Raw genomic sequence first — 21,844 nt, forward strand, 5'->3', positions numbered from 1 at the left:
CCGTATTTAATTATTTCATATGGGTGAAAATATTCACTCTAGGTGTAAAACATGATGAAATACTTCACATCATGAATTGTACACACACTCATCCACTCAGTATTTTCCCTCCAGTGTGTCAAACTGATTCAGTTTCGGCCAATAAGAACACAGCCAGCTGCAGGTACCTCCCTTCCTGCCAGCTGTTTATCAGTCGCCATGGAGAAGCTATGAGGGAGAGCAGCCATGACGGTATCACTTCCTCCTTCATTATCTTTCTCTCTCTCACCCACACCTATACAAACACACACATGTAACTCCACAGAGCCTCTAAACAGCGCTGACACCTTCGACTGCAGAGCTCCAAAAGTAGAAAGGATTTCCAAAGAGGAAATTTGATTTAGGATTTAGTAGGTCAGTTGGATAAAACTCAAGGTCAATCTCAACACTGCACCACACACATACACTGTAACACACTAAGGAGTTTACATAGAGGGCAAGCCCCCAGGCAAAGAACACATATTTCGACATGCTCTTGCAAAATAGTTTCACCATTGTAACCAGCCTTGCATCCCAAACCTGTTCGGGTAGCTGAGCTAGTTAGCCGAGAGGAAACACTCAAGACTTTTACATGTTTTACATGTAAAAGCCCCCCCCACACACACACGCACTCACAGACAGATATCGGTGAACCACACTGCGCAAAGCACTCATCACTGAGCCTGCAAAGCCGGGTTCATGAAGGTGTAGTAATCAGGTTAATAATCACGTGTGATATTAAACATTATTATTTATACAAAAGCAAAACTGCAGACATGAGAAGAGTTGAGGTGTGCGAGTGACAGCTACGGATAGGCACTCATTCATCTACTGAGGAGGGCATTGTTAGGATGTACACACCCCCTTCCACGCTGTCCACACACAACAACAAAACACACACACTGACGTCTTCACCCCGACACTGACAATGATTAACAGAGATCATTTATTTTAATCACATTTAACGGCTGTCACCGGTATGCGCACAAACAGGAACTGTTTAAACAGTGAAACACGTGCTGACAGGATCCACTGCGCACACTGACAGCATGTAAACAACAACAACTGCAAACACTGTACAGCTACTCTATGGGCATGTACACATACACACACCCAACGGTACACACATGTTCCGACACACACTGACCTGCACAGCACATGAGCGAGCACAGGTGAGCGTTGAGATGACATTCATCCCTGTAGTCGGGCCACATCGTCCACAGCTCTTATGTTTTCCTCTTCTTCTAATCAGAGAAGCTAACGGTCCATAATCCAAGATAGAAAGTCAGATAGTTATTCCTGGAAGACGTCTTTAGCAACAAGCTGCCTCCACGTGTCCAGATTTTAAAGCTGCAGGGTGAGCCACCAGGAGAGCACCGGCAGGTACAACTGGTTTTGCTACCGGAGTATCTACTCTTCTTTTGGTTTAGTCTGTGGTTTACCCTTTCCCTCTCTCCTCGATCCCCGTGGTAGCTGCCATGTCAGCCTCTCTTGGCAGACAGGCCTTCTCGCTCCGTCCCTCACACTCTTTCCCCCAGTAGCAGTTGCTCTCACACGTGTACGTCAAAGTCAGCGTCAGCTCTTCGCCCTCAGTCCAAAAAGGACAGCCTCCCTCCCTCCCTCTCTCCCTCCCTCCCTCCCTGTTTACTCCCTCAACTCAGTTCTACTTCGTCACCAGGCAGTGGCACTCTCTCTCTCTCTCTCTCGCTGTCACTTGTTCCCTTGCTTGCTCGCTCTCTGTTTCCAGGCCACAACAGACTGTTTGTACTCGACTGCAGCTGACAGTGACTCTGCAGAGCAGCAGAGGGGGTCTGCTGTGCTTCTACAATTCCTCTCCCTCTCTGCGCAGGTAAGCAACTGTTCTTGCTGACATGTTTTTTATTTTCTTTTTGTAGTTGACTATCTGTAAAGGACAGTAGATCTTGAGTAAATCCACATTTAGAGTTTTCTGTTTTTCTCACAGAGCAGAACTGGACAAACTATATTGCTGTGCAAGGGAGAACAGGCAGAGAAGGTCTTAAAAAACAATTGTGAAAAGATTTTTATTTAAGTCCCAGACATATCCATTTGAGATGATGTAATCCAGTCTTGGCATTCCACAAAAACACAAAAGCATCCAAAAATATACAAGCACAGCTTGTTCTGCCACATGCAAACATAAACTCTTCTAGTTCAAGCCGACAAAAGCCAGATGCAACAGCTCTCTGATATCTCCATTTCCTTAATTTCCTCGCCTTTACTCCTGCTCACTCAGGTTCCTTTTTATTAAGAGGTAAACACAAACTACTCAGCTTTCTTTTGTAAAAGGGTCAAGAGCCCCGAGGCTTTTCTGCTCCTGGGGTTGCAAGCTCTGTAGCTTTCTGAAGAAAAGAGAGAGAGAGAGAGACTTGGGCTGGGATGGACACAGAAATGTAACTGTCCTGGTTCCTTTCACAGATGACAGCCTGAACTCATAGTTTTATGAAACATCTTCCTCTCTCTCTTGCTTCCTTTCTTCCTGGTCCACTGCTGTCTCTTAAAATAGCTCAGCAGTCCCAGACAGCACCAACGCAGTTTTGAATAATTTCTGCTCTGTCATGCTTAAAAATAAACACAGTTTAGAATCAGCAGTGTGGAAGCAGTATGTGCAGGCTATGGCCTCAGAGTTAGTATGGCTCAAAGGAAGTAGGCTGTGGGTATAAGCCTGCCACCGGCTGACTATTTCAGCTGGAGTTGTCCTTCCTTTCACTATCTTGAAAGGGCACTGTTGCTGCTTCCGCCAAAGATGTGATTGGGTTAAAGAAAAACAAGCCAGCGTTTTCCCCCCTATACCAAAAAGGATAATGGGTTCAGCCAGACCTTTCTCCAGCACTGCCTCTGAGTCAAACACCAGTCTTCAGTGATCTGGCCAGGAATCAGAAAGTGAGCACAGACGTCAATCCAGCAAAGGCTGATATTACAGCAGCTTCTGGCTCTTAACAAAGGTGTACTCTGTATTCACGTACGGTACAGAAACACACCTGACCAGTCAGTGACTCAAACACTCTTGTAGTCACAACAAGCTCAGACAGAGAAACACAAGCTCCTCCTTCTCATTTTCCTCCACCAGTGACGTCACTCCTTTATCTCCATCCCTCCTTCTTTTAGGTCCTCTTCTTCTTTGCCCTGTCTTGCCATCAGAGTCTTCCTTTCCTCCGTGTCTTCACAGTGAATCTCTCCTCTTTCCATCTCTAAGGGACCATCCACACTAAAAATACCAGACGGAGCTTACGCCTCTAATACCACACAGCGTGCTTATCCTTCGCTCCCTCCTTCTCCCCCTTTATCAGCTCTAATCTCCCTCGCACTCCCTGTCTGTTGCCCCGTCTTCCGGTGTTCTGGTTTTCTCCTCTTGTAATTTAATTACATTTAAAAGTGAGTGGGATGTTTCCAAGTGTCCTCCTTTTCCTCTGTTAGCCCATCATCTTCCCTTTTTTCACTTTCACTTTCTTTTCTGTTTCTCTTTCAGCTAGGCTGGCTCCCAGAGCTCATTAATACACCTCCTCCTCTCTGGTGCCACTCAAAGGCTGGCAGCAGCCTCCATGCCTCTTTTTTCCATTTCATTCTTCCTTTTCCTCGGATTCTTATCCCAGTTTTCCCTCTGAGCTACGAACATCGAATGCTAACTGATGGCAAAGCAGAACAAACCCACTCTCGGGGAGACACAGGTTTTGCAGGACATTTAAAGTCCAGTCAAAAGTCCAGTATTTGTTCTGAAATATCTAAATATTCTCTGTCACTGTCTGGTTGCTAATATGTCCCAATTACACACTAACCAGATGTCCAGTGGCCTAATTAGCCACAAGCCCCTGTCATCAGATTAAGATTAGATTCAATCTGCCCTCCTGTGGCCATAAAGAAGAACACATGAGGGTGGCTAAATTGAAGCCAACAATCTTATATTAGAGAAAACTCTCAAGGTCAATACTACATTACATAGATGCCTTTATGTATTAGGTCATCAGCACGGATGTTTCTTGATTTAAAAACTAACCCAAAATGACAGAAGAGACAAAAAAGAAACCTCAAAAATACAAACAACTTTTTTGGATCACTCATTTAAATGTTTTTGGTCATTTTGGTAGTGGATATTTCTTTAGATGTTTCTCAGATATTCAATGTTTAATAAAACAAGTATCTTACAAGATCAACCGTTTTTATAAGTTATTTATCATTAAAATCAGATGAATCCTCTGTTGTGTATTTTAATTTTTAAAATACTGATTATATTATCGGACAGGCTGCTCTTTGTTTTAAACTAAGAGAGCTTGGTTAAGTAGATGGTTTAGCAATTTCGAAGAAAGTGTAAACCGCCATAATTCACTGTACAACCCAAACACACCCTACACCGTGCTTGGCCTACCACTGTAACAAGCTCTGTTTCCTGTGATGAGAAAAATAACCACAGCATCACGCAACATCACCACTCACACACACCCGTAAACTGCATCTGTGTGTCACAGATGAGTAGTCTGACAGTTGAGTAAAGTCCTGCCTCACTCAAATGGTTTCAAAATCACTCACATGGACACGTCCCTAATACCATACACTCATTATGAGAGACAAACATTTGAGTTTAACCTACCTTGTGTGCACCTTAAATGACAACATCAAAGAGTTTTAACATAAAACACTTTCATATGTGTCATTTACACTGGAGAAGCTGGGGACATGTCCCTACCACATTTTGAAATGGCTGATTTTGTCCCCATCACTTTTTGAAAGCATTTATTAAAAATGTTCTGAAAAACAGCTTCCACCAAGAAATGTTAACTAACAAATGAAAATGCTTTGAGAAAAGTTTATTCACCCAAAAAGAAAACATGCAATGGAATTTAAATATAGAAGAATCAAATGTGAAATGTTAGCTGCTGATAACTGCATTATGTTCTGTTAGATTTTTATATTAATGAGCTGTCACCTGCCAGCTGAATTTCTTGTTTCTCTTTATATAAGTAAAGACATTTCCACCACAGAATGCAGGACATGAATTGTTTAATGCTCCAAATTTTCTGGGGGAAGACCCCCAGACCCCAAGTGACCCAAGTGTGTCATCACGCCTGATCTGCTCCCTTATGTCCGCACCACTTTTCAACACGAACTGACGCTCTTGAATATTGAATTTATTATTTGGGAACACACTCAAGCGGTACAGCTGCATCACTATCGCGGCGCAGCAATGTGAATCCTTCCCCAGCTCTCTTTGCTCTCTAATGAGCTCCGCCCTTCTGTCCAAATATGGTCTTTCTGGTCCCACAAAAAATGCCAAACTCAACGTAACGATAGTCCACAAAACAACGGTTGGCGTCACAGTGCCTACGTCCACTTCTTTTATACAGTGTATGATATCACGCAAACCTAATCCATAAATCAAGCATAATGAGCCCAACACCGTCAACTGACCATATACTGTATGTGGACAATGTATGAGGCTCCTGTTTTGTATCAGGAAACAGTACAACTACATAATATACATTTATGTGTTTACCACAGTGTTAATTAAAAGATGCAAGAAAGAACTGATTTTAGCCATATTTTGGTCATCATTCAGGCCCACAGAGCGTCACCACACACAGATGATTTGTAATGAAGTATCACTTCAATATGAGAAAAGGGTCATTTTAATATTAATCAGGTTTTTGATCATTTGTGTTTCTCATTATTCCCCTTCATAAGTATCGTTGTCCCCTTTCCTATCTCCTTGTTTCCTTTCTCTTCATAGCTGTACTATTTTCTTTAGGGCTCTTTACCTCAACACCTTCTGCCTTTTACTGCCCTCTTGTCTCTGTTATCATCCCTGTTGCATCCAGTGCCCTCTCAGTAGAGATCAACCTCATTGATCTGCACTGTCACGCCAGATATTTTTCCCCTGGTGAATCCAAGCCAATCGTTGCATTCAGATCAAATTAGACTCGTGCCCTGAAACCAAATCCCTCATCTCCCTATGAGGACTAACCTAAAATTCTGTGTTACTGTAGGAGACACTGGATTTGAATAAACATTAGGACTAGGTGTATTAACAACAGCTACTGAGTAAATGTATGAAGGTCAGTATAAACATCATGTCAAAATGGTTTAGATACAACAGCCTGTTACATAATGAGTATTTGTATCACGGTTTAAATGAGTATTAGAACTAAAGCTAAATATCAAAAGCCAACTGGAATATTTTTAATGCTGTAAAAACATGGTATTGCATCAATGGTTACCATTATTTATGAATAATTAGACATATAAGACACATGACTAAACTCTGCAGCATACTGGCAGCACAGCAGCTCATTGTTTGGTATAGTAGAGCATGTGGTTATAAAAACAAGACAAAGATGGCCACGTAAGCAGCCAAAGACACACACAGATTGCAGTCTCCAGGTTGAATTACATGGATGTGACTATATGATTCAATAGTCTGTGAAATACAACAGCCTGTCTCTACAAAGAGCCAAATATGGAAGGTTCTGCTCCCTTGACTCATGCAGTAGAAGATGAGACACAGCAATCAAGTCCTGCAGCACAAAAGCATTAAAACAGTGTCTCACTGTAACGGGAGATGAAACAGAGAAACCTTCGTATACACTCTTTACAGCACAGGCCGCTTTACATTCCACTCAATCTAAAATAGGAACCATGAGGTGATCTGCTGCTGCCAGTTAAGAAAGCTTTAGCGTCATGCTAACTACGGTACACAAAAAGCCTTTTAAAAGCCATGCAGATGTTGCGCTAAATGCTAAAGGGAATGATCTAAATGAAGATGCTGTCCAATACAAAAATGACACAGCAGAAGGGGTGGAGCCTAGACAGGAAGCACATGGAGCTTAAGTCAAATTGTTTTCATCTCTCTACAAATAGGAGATTAATTATAGCTGAAGTGACAGAGGAGAGATGAGCAATAAAAAAGTAAACAGAACAAACGGTTCCTCATCTCTCCCTCTCAGCAGCAGTATGAGAGAAACATTCAAACTCACGTTTTACCTTCAAAACTGGCTGTCCGTCTACGACGGCGACAGTAAAACCAATATCCAGCTGCTGTCAAGAAGTGAAAAGTCACCACCAGGATGGGCGTTATGACTGTAGGGTCTGTTAGAAAGTCCATCTTGTTGCTCTGCTTTCCAAACTCCTAGAATATGTCAGATAGCTCCTCAAGCTAACAATAAACGTCGAACCAAAAAGTTACTGTAGCTGCAGGCTTGCAGGTAAAGTCCCAAAACTAGCGGTATCCATAAAGGAGAGACTTTAAATGTCAGTCAACAGAATCATGAGGATCCTTCTTCTCCTTTCACTTCTTCTGTTTTGACACAAGACAAAAAAAAATCTTCCTGTCCTTCCTCCAGCATCTCTCTACTTTCAGCACATAACTACTGCTAATAACTTCTGAGTCCTTCTCTCCATTCATATGCCCTCCCTCTTTCCCACCATGCCCCTCTCTTGTTCACTGTCTCTCTCACTCACTCTGAACCTCGCTCGCTCTCCGACTCTCTAAGAGTGAATTCCATTCCCCTGAAACAAGCCACCAGACTGCAGCCGTTGTTGCTCAGCGCACCGTTAGAAAAACCGTTAATACATTAAATGGTACTAAACTGTGTATGTGCCTGTGTGTGGTTGCCTCACACTCTCTGAAGGAAACCACATGGGAGATACTCACATGTTCATCTTCCTGTGTATGTGTATTTCTATCTCTATGCAAGATTTTTTTTAATCTATCAGTACAGTATGTGAGCATAATGCACCTAGCTTTATTTCCATTATTTGAATACATGCTGCCTTCATTAGTGATTCTCTTTTCAGTGTGTATGCATGTTGGCAGCAGTTTGTTGATGGTGTGTGTGTGTTAGGGAGGAGTGTGTGTATGTGTGTTTACCTCTGTTGCTATGAGTGAGCAATTCATCCTGGTTGTGATATTTATGAGCGGCTATCTTTGAATGATGTCTGCTGACTGCGATAGTGTGTTCAAACCTTCATGCAGAGCGGGTGATTAAACAAAGGTGATCATAGTGTGTGTGTTCATGTTAGACACGGACATTACAGCATGATTCAGCATGGTTCAGGCTGCAGACTGGAAGGCAGGGGGTCCAAGAGTTATTCTCACCTCGCAGAGATGTGTGTGTGCGTGTGTGTCTCCGGTCAAGCTATCAACTCAGCTCTGAAAAGCTACTGACATTTAAGTCCTAGCAACCTCCAGACAAACAACAAACAACCACAATCAACCTGATGGCATTTTATTGCGGTCAGGTGCAAAATCTAATTTGAAGTCAAGTGCTGCTGCATGCTGAGGCCATTTTCAACCCTAATACCTCATTTAGGAGAACAACATTAACCTGATAGCAAAGTAATACTGGAGCGGTTTGGTCACAAAGAATTAATAAAAGGCCATCCTGGTGGATATATGGAGAGGAAAGTAATGAGGTTCTTTCCTATTAGTCATTTCCTAATCACAACAATTACCAAATAACATGAGGTAATGGAGATCCTGATGCCAGCTGTTTATCCACTGAGGCACACTGATGTTCTGTTAGTGGTTTACAATTGCAACAGAACAACATCAACCAGAGTCTTTCATGTCCTAAAATTACCTTTATACCTAATGAAGAGCCAACTTAGGCTCAAAATGTTTTACTTTTTCTAAAGTCCCTAGAGTCCTTTCTGTCCTAAAATCAGCAAATTCAAAATTTAAGAATGGACTAAAAGCATAAAAATCTGAATGACAAACTATGACTGATAGGAGAGAAGGGGAGAACAACAAAAGAGATTAAAAGTGAGAAGAGGTTGAAGAGGAAATTTAGCAACCACGTGTCTCTTGTGGTAAAGAGTGTGATGCTGCCACTGTGGGGCAGAAGAGGCCAACATGTAAGGTGTTAGGCTGCACGAGTTAACCCTAAAACCACTGACAGCAAGACCGGTGTCACATTTAGCACCCAAAAACCACCAATGTCTGACAGCAGTGACATCTTTTTTGATGTTATCGACTTCATACTGATAAAATTCTTCTTTTAAAGCAGTTGCTATAACTACTTAATAACTGTTTGGGGATTTCTAATCAATTCAGTGAGTTTATAACTTGCAGGTTTCAGTTTCATCTGTATTTCTTTCATAAATAAAGTAGCGTTTCATCACCCCTGAACTCACAAACCTCCTCCTTTGAGCTCATTTTTACATCACATCACGACAAACTATACAAAATTATTATTTCAGTCAGTATATTTCTTCTTCTTCCCACATTCACATACCATAACATGGTACACTGGCTGAATTAAAAGCTACTGTTGTGTATGTGGGTGCCTCTGTGCATGTATGTCACCCTGCAAGAAGGACAAAAGGTCAGAGGTCCAATCTCATGTCCCCCCTGTGCAGAGAATGCTGCGTCTGGAAGCCACACACACACACACACACACACACACACACACGATGTAATAAAGCCTGGGGATGATGTCAGACTACTGTATAAGCTCGACACAAGACTGAGGAAAGACAAGAAGAACGATGGAGGAAGAAGATGGAAAAGAGAGTTTGGGAAGCATCAAGGCAGACAAGGCTTGGTTTTGTATTGGCTGTTTGTGTTGGGAAGTAAATGCTTTTTTACATTCAGATATCAGAGTGAAATCTCACACTCACTGCCACATACACCAAGAAAGAGAGTGAGAAAGACAAACACACAGAGTCTTTTGTGACTATACAGTCTCAACGCTGTCTCTGCTTTCACTATATTAGCATAACATAATTAATCTTGTGCTCACCATCAAAGCATAGACATTTAGCCTCACTGGTCAGAGGAGGAAATTATTTTGCCTTGTGTCATGTCTTGTCGCAACAATGCTTCTATTTATTTGCTTGTCTCACTCCTGTGTGTATAATGCAGCAGCATGTCTCTCCCTCCCCCAGTAAGGCTCAATTCTCCGAGTCAGCATCCTTCACAGAGATAGCCAGGGTGACCCTGACACACAAAGAAGTATGCAAACACACATACTTTGTACACACAGAATTGCTGCCCTGTGCCCTATGATATTACTGTAACACACAAATGTCTCTCCCTGTACACAGAAGAGTGCAGGTAGAGCCATAAACTGTATCAGCATATGAAAATACACTGCAGGCTGAAGAAGAATGTTCACACAGTCCATGTTCTCAAACAAGATCCAATGATCTATTATATTTACACCTGTGTAGCACCTGTCCCCGGCCAATGGTGAAGGTCATGAGGTGAATGGTGAATATAAACCTTTTTATTGATACTATTAAACTTTGTGTCCATACTGCACCTCGCCTTTTCACATTAGTGCTGCGTATTCCTCTTAAAAGATTAATAGAAAACTGTCAATTACTTTAAGCTGGTACTGACTGCTGGTCAGATTCTTAGTTGCGTTTACATTTTCTGTGATGAGGTATTTGCTGATCTGATTTGAATTGATTTTAGCATTTTTTTCAGGCAAAAGGCTACTTTGTGCTGTGTGACGGCCTCACGGTTGACCCTATTTTGTTGTTCCTTGTTGGCGGGTGGCGCCAAGGCCTTGTCAGAGACGCAACAAACCTGAGCAGGCCGGGCTCAGGAGGCTATAAATCAGGCCTGCAAGATCCTCTCACTCTCTTCCTCTGATCTGTAGACTGACACTGTTGTGTTTGTACTTTGTGTTTCACCCTCATACACATACTGCTTACCACTCAGACACTGTATTAGGGCTGGGCAATAAAACAATAATAATTATAGCAATGTAATTTTTCTCAATAACAATATAACAAATGTTCAATAAATGTTAAATGAACAATCAGCAATTAATTTTTCTATGACTGCAAAAATATTTTATTTAATTTTATGCATGCGTATTTGTTGAAAAAATATTGTTTGTCATGTTCTGACCATAAAGAAAAGTTAAAACCACAATTAACCATCTGGCTTTCACTCAGGAGCAAAAATCAGCCTTTAAATTTGAAAGAAATAATGATTTGACAATTATCTTGATAATTATCAATATTGAATGGTATGAAATGTCTTTGTTGTGATAACATTTTTGGCCCCATCACCCAGCCCTACATTGTTAACATACTGATCTGATGACAGACACACCCTCTTATTTATTTTGTCATGTACTCCTAATCCAGGTTGTGACAGTTAAGAGCAATAATAAAAACATGCGAGACAGATAAAATAAATCCTCACTTGGTTCAACAGAAAAAAGGGTTTGATATTGGCACTGAAACTCAGATATTGTGCTGTAAGTGGTATCAAACACATTACAATACTTAGGCCCATTTAACATGAGGCAGCTGCATGAGGAAACAGGAAAAATATGTTGATGGAGGGCAGAAGAGAGGAAGAGCCGGCTGAGGAAAAGGGCAGTCACATTAGAGTGATGAATCCTCTAACCTTGGACTTTCATGTCTATGTAGCTACAACAAAAATGACGACTTTCCATCTCCGCTTGCTCCGTCCCTGCAGTTCCTCTGACAGTCCCATCTGCCAGACTGAACTCATTCACCTCTGCATTTAATACCAGCTTCCACCTGTGCAACCTGAATATCTTTTTTTTAATCATAACAAAAAAATGAACAAAGCTGTGATAGTTTTGCGTTGAGAATAAGGTACATTATCAGATAAAATAAGATTACAGTCTTAGTCTTCTGAAGAGATATAGTCCTGGTTCTGAATCGGGTAGTGAAATTAAGAGTTGCTGTAAGTCATTGCTTTTCCATGTGGATAAAACAGCTATTCTGAGACTCCGGTCACCACACAGCTGCATCTTGTGTGACCATGACACACTGCCGGCCAGCCTCCCACACCACACTGTTCTCCAGCAGCTGCGTGACCTCTGACCTCTCCATTGGGGAAATGCAGCAGAAACACTTCCTGTCTGGAAAATGAGCCGGCTGCCAGAGTCCTGATCTGCCATTCTGAGGCTGATCCATTTAAACAAAAGTACCAAGAGGTTTCAGACATGACACTACACGTACAGGGAGCAAGGTGGATGCACATGAGAGGAAGCAAATACTTGCACTTGTTTTGATAAAATATTTCCATCAGCAGTATGGCTCAGCACAGTGAAGCACCAGGCTGTATTGCGCTCAGCCACTGAGCTACACACTGAAATGTTTACTGGGATCCTGAAACAGAATGATGGAGTTGTAATTCTGTTTGCAGTAAAATGAGAAATAGTTAATATACAGCCTGCGGTGAAAGTTTGAGCCACTTTAAAATGCATCCAAACTTTGGGACAAACGCAGAGATGCAGAGCTCCCCTGCAGTGTCGTGCTCTGCGGTTAGGGGGCAGACTGGGTCCAGTTACAAATAAGTAAATTCAGTTTGCTTCCAGTGTTGCAGCATTGATTTTTAAACATCTTACTCAGCTTTAAACTCCCAAAGGTTTCATCTCACACTTGGATCCAGGTCCAGTAACCTTTTGTTTATTTATTATTCTCTGGACTTTGTGCGTGATGTCCAAACTTTTCAGTCTGTTAAATGTGGTTTGGAAGTCTGCATCAGTTCACAGGAGTAAGACAACTGGGGGAAATTTGTGACAACATTCCTAGTAGAGATATTATGGAAAATAATTATAAACCCAAACTGTTGTTTAATGTTCAGTACAATATGAGCACATAGTCAGTAAAACATTTACACACACACACACACAGTTTCGCTCTATCCAGACAAATGGATTTGGCATCGCTGGGTCAAACATGCATAAGCAATCAACCTCAGACTGTTGGTTAGTCAGGCATGGCTAATCACACAGCGAGGAGCTGGACATCATGATCACTGGACCTGATCGAGGCTTCACTGACAATCAAGTTAACTGAACATGATAAATTAAATCAGACAGATATAATCCACTGCCAAAAAAGTATCTCTCTATCTGTACGTGTGTCAGGGGTGTCCTGGTGGCCATCATATGATGATTTATTCAGATGTTTATTCAGATCATATAACCACAACGTCCACGTTTTGATTCCAGCCTCCCTCTCTTCCCTTGTTTCCTGTCTGTCTCTAAACATGACAAAATAAAAAAGGGAAAAGCATATATATTACATACAATACATATTATCTATCAGCTACTCCACAGTATTAAGGTAATTGCCAGTGGTAAGCGGGTCACTTTTTTTAACCAGTTATGCAGAGAACACCATGTCCCATCTGTCACCTACTGTGATCTCTTTCAGTGTGGGATGAACACATCAAAGGCTCCCAAGGCTGTTACTGCTGACAGTTAAATAAGTTATGTTTTGACGGGAGAACTAAGCGGATCGTTACTCCTGTTCCAAAGAGCGGACAGGAACAGAGCCAGGAGTCATCAGAGAGACAGCGAGACAGACAGACAGCGATACCCTGAGATGCCATTAAGAGATTAGAAAACAGAAGAGGAGGATGAAAACAGGAGAGTGCAAGGGACGAGTGTGGCCCCTAAACAAACTAATAAGGATGGATTAACAGAAGTTGACTTGAGGATACACACAGATACAGACACACCCAAAACAAAACATGGATGCCAGCAAATTACTTAGGAGATGTCTGTACACGTGATGAAAAGTGGGAAGTTGACCCATCTGGAGACAGACTTAAGGTCATCTTAGAGCTGACGTTTCCCAGCCAATGCTGAAGCACTGGTAGCTCAAAGAGATAATATTTATTTTGTAAAAGCTTCCAACACCACCGACCCTAATCTGTGTTCATTAAACACAGGTTAACTGTAAGACCAGTCACATTCACAATCCTTATCACCCTGCAAACAGTGATTTAATAACCCAAAAGCTTGCAAAGCTGTTTTCCTCGGTTAGTCGTGTTTCTGGTAATGACAGTGGGTGAGAGAAATGAGGAAAAATGCTTCAGGGAAGTACATTTAAACTTTGGGAGTCAAACTGGGTCAAAGGCCCTGCTGCTGCTGCTGCTGCTGCTGCTGAGGGCATAAATGTCAAGAGAGCAACTTTGTTTGTGGAAGCCTGAATTCCTGCATCGCAAAATTAAATTACTTGGCTGAGAAAACAGGAACTGATTCTGAGCCTGCACACCCAAAAATACAGAAACACACATACAGTAGTGGCAGCGCTTTTGTTTTCACGAAACAAAGCCTAATTACCCCTGTCCTTTCTCTCACCCTGCAAAAAGAAAAGAACAAAGACTGAACAGTTAACTTCTATGCTCTATTCCCTGGGTGCCACACTGACACACACCAAAAAAAGATTTAATATATCGAAGATGTCTGCTTTATAATACAAGCTATAACGTCACAAAAAAGCTTAACTTGTGCTTTGGATGCTACAATTTTTACTCATAAAAAAATTATAAGTAAGCAAAAAAACAACAGCAGCCCTGCATTAATTAACACAGACCACTGTGTTGACTCCAGCAAAAAAGGTTAAACCTGGCTCATCATTATCACCCGGCGAGGCACTGCATTGCAGGCATTTCTTACATTTACCTTATAATTGTTGTGACGACAGTAGTGCTGACATGATAACAAAGCTGTAAAGTCTTTCCTCACAGTATTATAAACCACTGTGCAGTGTTTCAGCAAGAAGCCAACCAGACCTGAAGTAAACACTGCCACCCACCCACCCACCCGTCTTATCATATAAGTACAAATATTCTATCTGTAACTTTTGAAATAATGATCATCAGAAAGAAAGATAAATTGATTGGTAAAGAACATAATTTGACCATCATTTATTCAATGAAATTTAAGTTATACAACAAAAAAAAATAGTTCTTCATTCAACAAACACACACACACACAGAAATACGTCCCTTCACAGAAACATAGGGGGAGTAAGAAAGAGAAATAGAGGAAGAAGAGCTGTCAGACAGGATGGCACAGAGAAGCTCTGCATGGATGGATGGTGGGAAAGGAGGGAGCGGACAGACTTAGAAAAGGGGAAGCAGAAAGAGCGATAGATTTATGACTCCGTGAGAAAAAAAGAAGCTTCATCCAGCTCCTTTGGTTTTAGGGCCTTTAGTTAATCACAGGTTAATGAGCAGGAGAGGGAAGGACACAGAGAGAGAAAGAAAAGTGGTCAGAAACAAAAAGAGACTGGAGGATGAATGAGTGGAAAGAAGAAACATTTTATTTTAAATGAGATTAATTGACACATAGCCGGAGAACACTAAAAGAGTGGAGGAAAAAAGGGTGGGATAAGGACAGATAAAAGATCGAAGTCCAAGAGAAACAAAAACATGAGATAAATGGCAGCCAGCCTGAAGACAGGCGAAAGTGAAAGAGGAATAATAAAAACATGTGAGAAAACAGTGAAGTAGACAGAGAAATAAAGAAGAAAAGTGAACTTTTCTTTTTTTTTCAGTGTGGCTCTGTTGGATCACTGCCAGGACTTAAAAATGTTCTTCCTTGTTTGTTTGTTAATAGTGTTGGGTTTCTAGCTGGATAAAGAAAAAAAAGTACCGGAAATTTGCTAAAGAATTATATTCAATTAAATTGTCATGTGGATATTGACAATTTCTTTGATTTATACAAGGCAAAATCAAAACAAAACTAAAAGTTTAAAACTACGCTACAGTAATGTCAGCATGCTAACATGCTCACATTGACAATGCTACCATACTAATTTTAAGCAGGTATAGTGTTTCCCATGTTCACCTACTTAGTAAAGTAAAAAGTTCAGCTGAGGCTAATTTGGGAAGCATTTGATTGGCAAATTAAACATTACATTTACATTTATTCATTTAGCTGACGCTTTTATCCAAAGCGACTTATAATTGCTATTTATGTCAGAGGTCGCACGCCTCTGTTGCAACTAGGGGTTAAGTGCCCTGCTCAGAGACACATTGGTGTCTCACAATGGATTTGAACTCGGGTCTCTCACACCAAAGGCTCCATCACCACCCAACTGAACATCTGATGTGATGATGGCTCTAGAGGAAAAATTAGGGGAGCACCTCACGATTCGATTACGATTCAAAGGGCTAAGATGCGATTATAAAACGATTATCAATGCATCTTTATTTTCTATACAGGACTTTTTTTCACTATGTGACTACTTTGTACTTTTAAAGCAAAGTATTTGTAATGATCCAACCAAGTAGGTAGTAATGACATGCGCCAAATTAACGTTACTTCCTATAAATGTAGCTAATGTTACATAGCAGCCAAAAAACATCCTGTTAGCTTTCCTGCTTAGGTTCCAGACTAGCCCGGGGGAGATGTTTGCTAGTGCTAACTGCCTTCACTTTCCAGCAGTTGGGGAAACAACAGACCGACTTTTATTAACGGACACACTGTGACCTACACTGTAAATTTACTGCCAGACTGACAACTTACTGTTAATCTTTTCTTCCGCTACGCTTGCTTTCACAGGTACTTTTTGCAACCTGTCATGTAGACGCCCTTTGAAGAATGAGGAGAGGGAGGTAGCCAAGCATCGAGAGTTACCGTGCTCGTGAGTGAAAATTATTAGTTAGGCATTGATATTAATGAATGTGTGGAATTGAAGAAGCGGCAGTGTAACTAATAAAGGGGGAACAATAGTCTCTGTCCAAGTCTGAAGTACACGTCTGACTCACGATGCAACTAATAATCGATTTTCCACCCCTATCACTTAAGTCAGTAGTCTTCATCTTCATGAATGTCTATCCAATATTTGTTGAGACACTTGTTGGACTGGGGACCATCCATAGAGCAACCCTGCTAGCATGGCTAAAAAAATTGGCTCATTGATTAGTGAGGGCATTGAACCTCAAACCCTGGATACACATCAGAGAGAATGCAGCAGAGAATGAAATGGGATGTAATGAGAGGTGGTAACGAGGGTTAGGAGGAGGTGTGTTTGTGAGAGCCAAGGAGAAAGAGCAAGACATCTGTAGGGTCGTGAGAGAGAGACGAAGATGAAGAAGAAGAAAAACACTTAGACGATGAGGTCAGTGGATGGGAAAAGATGGGGCAGAGAAAGACAAAAAGTGAGGGAATGAAAGGGGCAGGGGCAAAGAATGCGAAGAGTGTACACAAATACAGGGGACCCTAACACATAACAACGGTAACCAGGCCCTTCATTTCAACCCCAGCTGTTCTCCTTACCATGGTAACCTCTCAATTAGGACCCTTCCTCCACACACCATCCAACCCTCTGGCCTTTTACAGGGGCACTTGACCTCAGCTCCTGAAAAAGCTGTAATTATCAGGCTGTCAGACGCGTCTGCAGGATCCTTGCTGCCATGACGTCAACATTTACATTCAGTCTGGCCTCGGCGCAAGAGGCCTCGTTTTTTTGTCACCTTTAACCCTTAAATGTCTAATACATGTTTATTTGACCGGTGCAATATGCCAAAGACGAATCGCCCAATGTTTTCATAAATGTATGGAGCGTTTTTGTTAGAAAAACTGGATACATACAATGTCAAAAAGAAATACACGATACATGATTTGTTTTTCTCTGTTAGTTTAGACAACACAGATCAACATTGTTACACAAAGAAGTAATGCAGATGTGATAACTGATAATTGATTTATCAGTAATAAGTCGTTTATCAAGCAAACGTGACAAATAATTAATAATACATTTAATAATAATACATTTTATTTAAGGCGCCTTTCTCGGCACTCAAGGACACCGTACAGGGATGCAAAGACATTTAAAAGCAGCAAAACTAGAAAATAGTTACTAGTTATATCTTCACAAATGTGAGGATTTGCCTCATATTTTTTATATCTTTGTAAACTGAAGACATTATGGAGTGAACTGTTATGTTGATGTTTCCGGTTTGTAGCATTTAATAGACTGAAAAACATTATTTAATGACAATTTCTAGTTGCAGTCTTCCTATGCTGACAACTCAAATTTGAAAAAGTTATCATCTTGTTTTTTTGAGACATTGAGAAAAGCATACTAAATATGTAGCTTCCATAAAAGTAAATGTGCACGTTTTTGTTCGACTGAAGATATATAGTGTTCGGCCTCTTCACTGGACATCACACATCTATTCCGCCAATAAAAACTGAATTTATATCAGCAGGTCTGTCTTTGATTCCATTTAGCATTTTAATGGGTTTGATGGTAAAACTGTCCTGAGAACAGCTTGTTAAATGTATCATGTAGCCTGGAAGAACTATTAAAAAACTTCCTCTCACTCATGGAAGACGTTCACTTTTGTTTTAAGGGTCCTAAAGCTTGAAAGTCTCTGAGCATGTTTTTATTTGCATGTAATTATGTGTGTACACAGGCAGGTTTGAGTTTATGTCTGGCACTCGGCTGTTACACAGTCAGTGGAGCTGTCAGTGAGTTAGTGGCTTGTGAGTGTGAGAGTATACAGAGACTAACGGAGAGACAGTGAACTATTGTGTTTGTGCGTGTGTGTAAATCTCAGTGACGAATAGGCAGAGGGAAAGCCAAAGAGCACCAAGGCTGACCATCAAACAAGAGGACAGGGGAGGAGCGAACGTACATCAGAGACAGACAGAAGCTTCTCTTTCCCCTCTCATTAATGGCCCTGCGTTGCCTTTCCGCCCCCGTTCACACTCTGTAGTCACGCACATATACCTAGACACACACACACAAAACACTTTTCACTATGTGGCAGGGCAGGAACTGAATGAGTGTATCTCGTTTAGCCTGGAGGCACCAGGGATGTGAATTGTGCCCGACGGGTACAACAATTTGGAAAGTGATCAATGGCAGCGTTAATTGGTCTACATTGCACAGGTTCATTAGAGAGTCAGGTATGTTAAAACTAAGTCTTGTTACATAAAGGGACAGTAATCCTTTTTTAACGAGCTCATAGGGAGATGAGTTCAAGACCGGCATTTGAACATTTTGTGGAAAAGTGGGATTTTGTACATGGCTACGTAACAACAGCTGCTGGTGGAGAGAGGTATGAGGTAGGAGAGGAGAGGGAAGGTGTGTGGCGTGGGAAAAATAATAAAAGAACAGGTCAGGCTATTGTGGGAAATAAGAAGGCCCTAACCACAAAGAGAAACAACCTTCTTAAAAAAGTTAGATTCCTGGTTATTACAGTTAGATATGTTTTGTCATGCTGCCATGGTTTATTCAATTAATTAATTCAACTATTTACAAAAAATGTAACTGCATCTTTGGGTTTCAACAGTCGGACAAAAGTTGAGGGAAAACAAGAGGGACATATTTTTAATAGCAGCTAAATGTTTACGGTTTGTTTTTGTTTGTCTTAATATACAGTAATGTGTGTTCACAGCAGTGACTTGGTGGATAAGATTTTATTAAAGTGGCTGAGAAGTGTTACATAAGTGAGAGAGGAGGAGAGAGTGTTGAAAGACTTTATTGATGGGCTGAGGGAACGTCTATCTGCATCTACTCTTAGTGTTTCTATTGACTGCAGGCCTGGCTCTCTGGGCTTCAACAACATATAACTAGTGGACACAAGGCATTCAATAACACAGACAACACCTTTTAAAAACTAAGAGAGATCGAAGCATGACAAGGTTGGGTGGAAAAAGTCAAGTCAGAAACAACCACAAAAATCAAACAAGTGAGAACAACAAACAAAGCCTTGCTCCATCCTTACTGCGCAAACACACATGTAAACTGTTAAGATTATCTGAGCTTGAACACACACACACACACACACACACACACACACACACATCCCTGTGTCCCATTTCCAGTGTTGATGCTGCCCTTGCAGCATCACAACATGTTTCTCCAACTTCAAAAGCTCTAAAAATAAATCATAAAGTAAAACCATTTCTATCTTGGAAATAAACCTGAGGGCCAAAGCAAAGATGGCAGACATGGTCTGAATTCTTCCAGGCAGTAGGAAAGAAAAACATCACTAGATCACCATTTTATTCTTCCAATGCTCACACTCAGATATCTTTTGTCTTTCTTTTCTTGCTTCTCTCAAACTGACACTGTGTAAATTATGGACTTCAGAGCAGCTGGCTCGGTATCACACAGAGATAACACTACATTTCCCACGCTGCCCTCTGTCTCCAGGAAGTGGAGCCAGCCGAGCTCTTCAAGGTGGAGCCAGTGGGGCCTGATGGAGACTGGGGACAACAGGAAGCAAACAGAAAGCAGCTCCTTCCCATGACAACAGCAGGAGAAAACAATACGGTTTAAAAAAAGATACCACATGAGCCTCTAATGTTTGTAATTCTGTTTATGGCTGATGGGTACACATTTGCACACAATTGAATTTAGAATATGTAAATTGATCCCTGAATATTTTATAATATCTACAGGCGTTCATAGTATGTAAAAAAAAACATTAATTTTATATAGTACTGATTCAACAAATTCTTGGTGTGTTGGCTCAATATTCACTATATACTCAACAACCAATTTCTGTACTATCAAAACATTGTTTAAGACATTTAAAATCCTGACAGACTTCGAGGAACAAAAACCATTTAAACATCACATGAGAAGATGTATTCTTTTTCTGACAACTGAGTTGGCAGATGAGCTGAGTAATACTTCCCCTCAGGGATTCCTGAGCTAATGAGGTAAAAGTACATTTAAATATTATAGTTTTATAAGCTTTTACAAGTTATAAATAGGCTACTGTCCCAATCTAAAGTCAAAAATCACCCTAAAGTCAAAAATCTTGATCTTAACCATTGTATAAACCAACTAATTCCCATGCTGCAGGAGCAGAAATATGAGTGATTTAAAGATCAGGACTAAATGTGTCTGCTTTTGTGATCTAGTTGGGAAATATTCATTTAAGACTGCATATCATGGGGAAAGACGGCATGTTATCATTTAATTTAATGGTAGTCAAAACATTTTTGGCCCTCAGACTGAACTCTAAAAATAAACATTTATCTATTCCGCCTCTCGTTTCCAATTCCAGAAGTCATAAATCATTAACACGACAAACTGTTTTGACAAGCAAAAGTCAGTCTTACCAAGCAGTTCACTGACTGTTTTTCAAAGAAAGGATCGAAAATAATTTGACGTTTAAATGAGGGAAAAACATTTTTTAGGGAATACAAAGTTTGGCAAAACACTGTATTGTGTTCTTACAACACAAAAGGTAAATTCAGCATTTCTCTACAGATTTACATGTGCATTATATTATAATTAGTTAGATGTGGACATCAGTGAAATTTGTCACTTCACTACACAGACTTAGCGGTAGAGACACTTGCATGCACTGACAAACTCGGGCAAAACAATGTGAATGTTTGATAAATGTTGATCCATAATTGCACTTACATGCCCATTTGAAAGCCTGGGCAACAGACAGATGGTCAGTACTGAACGGAAAATATGTTGTGATTAAGGCTGATAAAGCAAAAGTATTCAGGAATGGTAAATGAAGGAAGACCAGCAGTGAACAAAGGACAAAGGACCTATTGCTGCAGAGAGCTGAGCTAAATCAATATAAGCCAAACATTCATTCAGGGAAACAAAATCATGAATAAAATGTATGTAAACAAAATGACTGCCCCAAGAAAAGTAAGGAACATCGCTGAGCTTAGCAACGTTTCCCAAAGGCATCTTAATCAGGGAAGGAAGAGGAATTTAATGACCAGTTCCAGAAGACAATTTTGGCAGCAGACAACCTAAAAACCTTATTAACTCCAGGTTAGCAAGCTAATGAAATTTTCATCCTTGATTTGTGCTGAGATCATCTTCATTCCTTCGGTAGAACAAGATGGACCTCGAGATACAATAAACTTTGTGAAACACAGTGATTTAAGCGAACATAAAGAAAAACAAGTGCCACAGTGAACTGTGCAGAAGTGCTGTGACATTTTGAATCATTCTCCGTTGTGCCTTGACCTTTCAAGTTCTCTATCGTGGCTCTGCTCAGGGGGATTTCAAGCCCTGAATGAGCAGCAGGAAAAAGTCAGGGGTGTCGATGGAGGCTTGGTAAACTAAGGTACATTGTTCTCTTGTA

The 21,844-nt window shown here is 40.8% G+C and overlaps 1 protein-coding gene across 18 annotated transcripts in view; it reads right to left on the reverse strand.

Moving 5' to 3' along the window:
- Positions 1–21,844, reverse strand: part of macf1a (microtubule actin crosslinking factor 1a) — a 235,337-nt gene that overhangs the window by 137,711 nt on the left and 75,782 nt on the right. The window contains exon 1 of one of the 18 annotated variants that reach the window (XM_038724192.1): positions 7,009–7,324. The exons of 16 other annotated variants lie outside the window; for them this stretch is intronic. In XM_038724192.1, the coding sequence (XP_038580120.1) occupies positions 7,009–7,129 (121 nt within the window). In that variant the 5' untranslated portion in view covers positions 7,130–7,324. Of the gene's footprint in view, positions 1–1,165; positions 1,522–7,008; positions 7,325–21,844 lie in introns of those variants that run through there. One more of the 18 variants, XM_038724195.1, reaches the window with a different exon arrangement.

Source organism: Micropterus salmoides, unplaced genomic scaffold (assembly GCF_014851395.1).
Source record: "Micropterus salmoides isolate LMB-PRFRI ecotype aquatic unplaced genomic scaffold, ASM1485139v1 Ms_hic_scaffold_17, whole genome shotgun sequence".
Taxonomy (NCBI): Eukaryota; Metazoa; Chordata; class Actinopteri; order Centrarchiformes; family Centrarchidae; genus Micropterus; species Micropterus salmoides.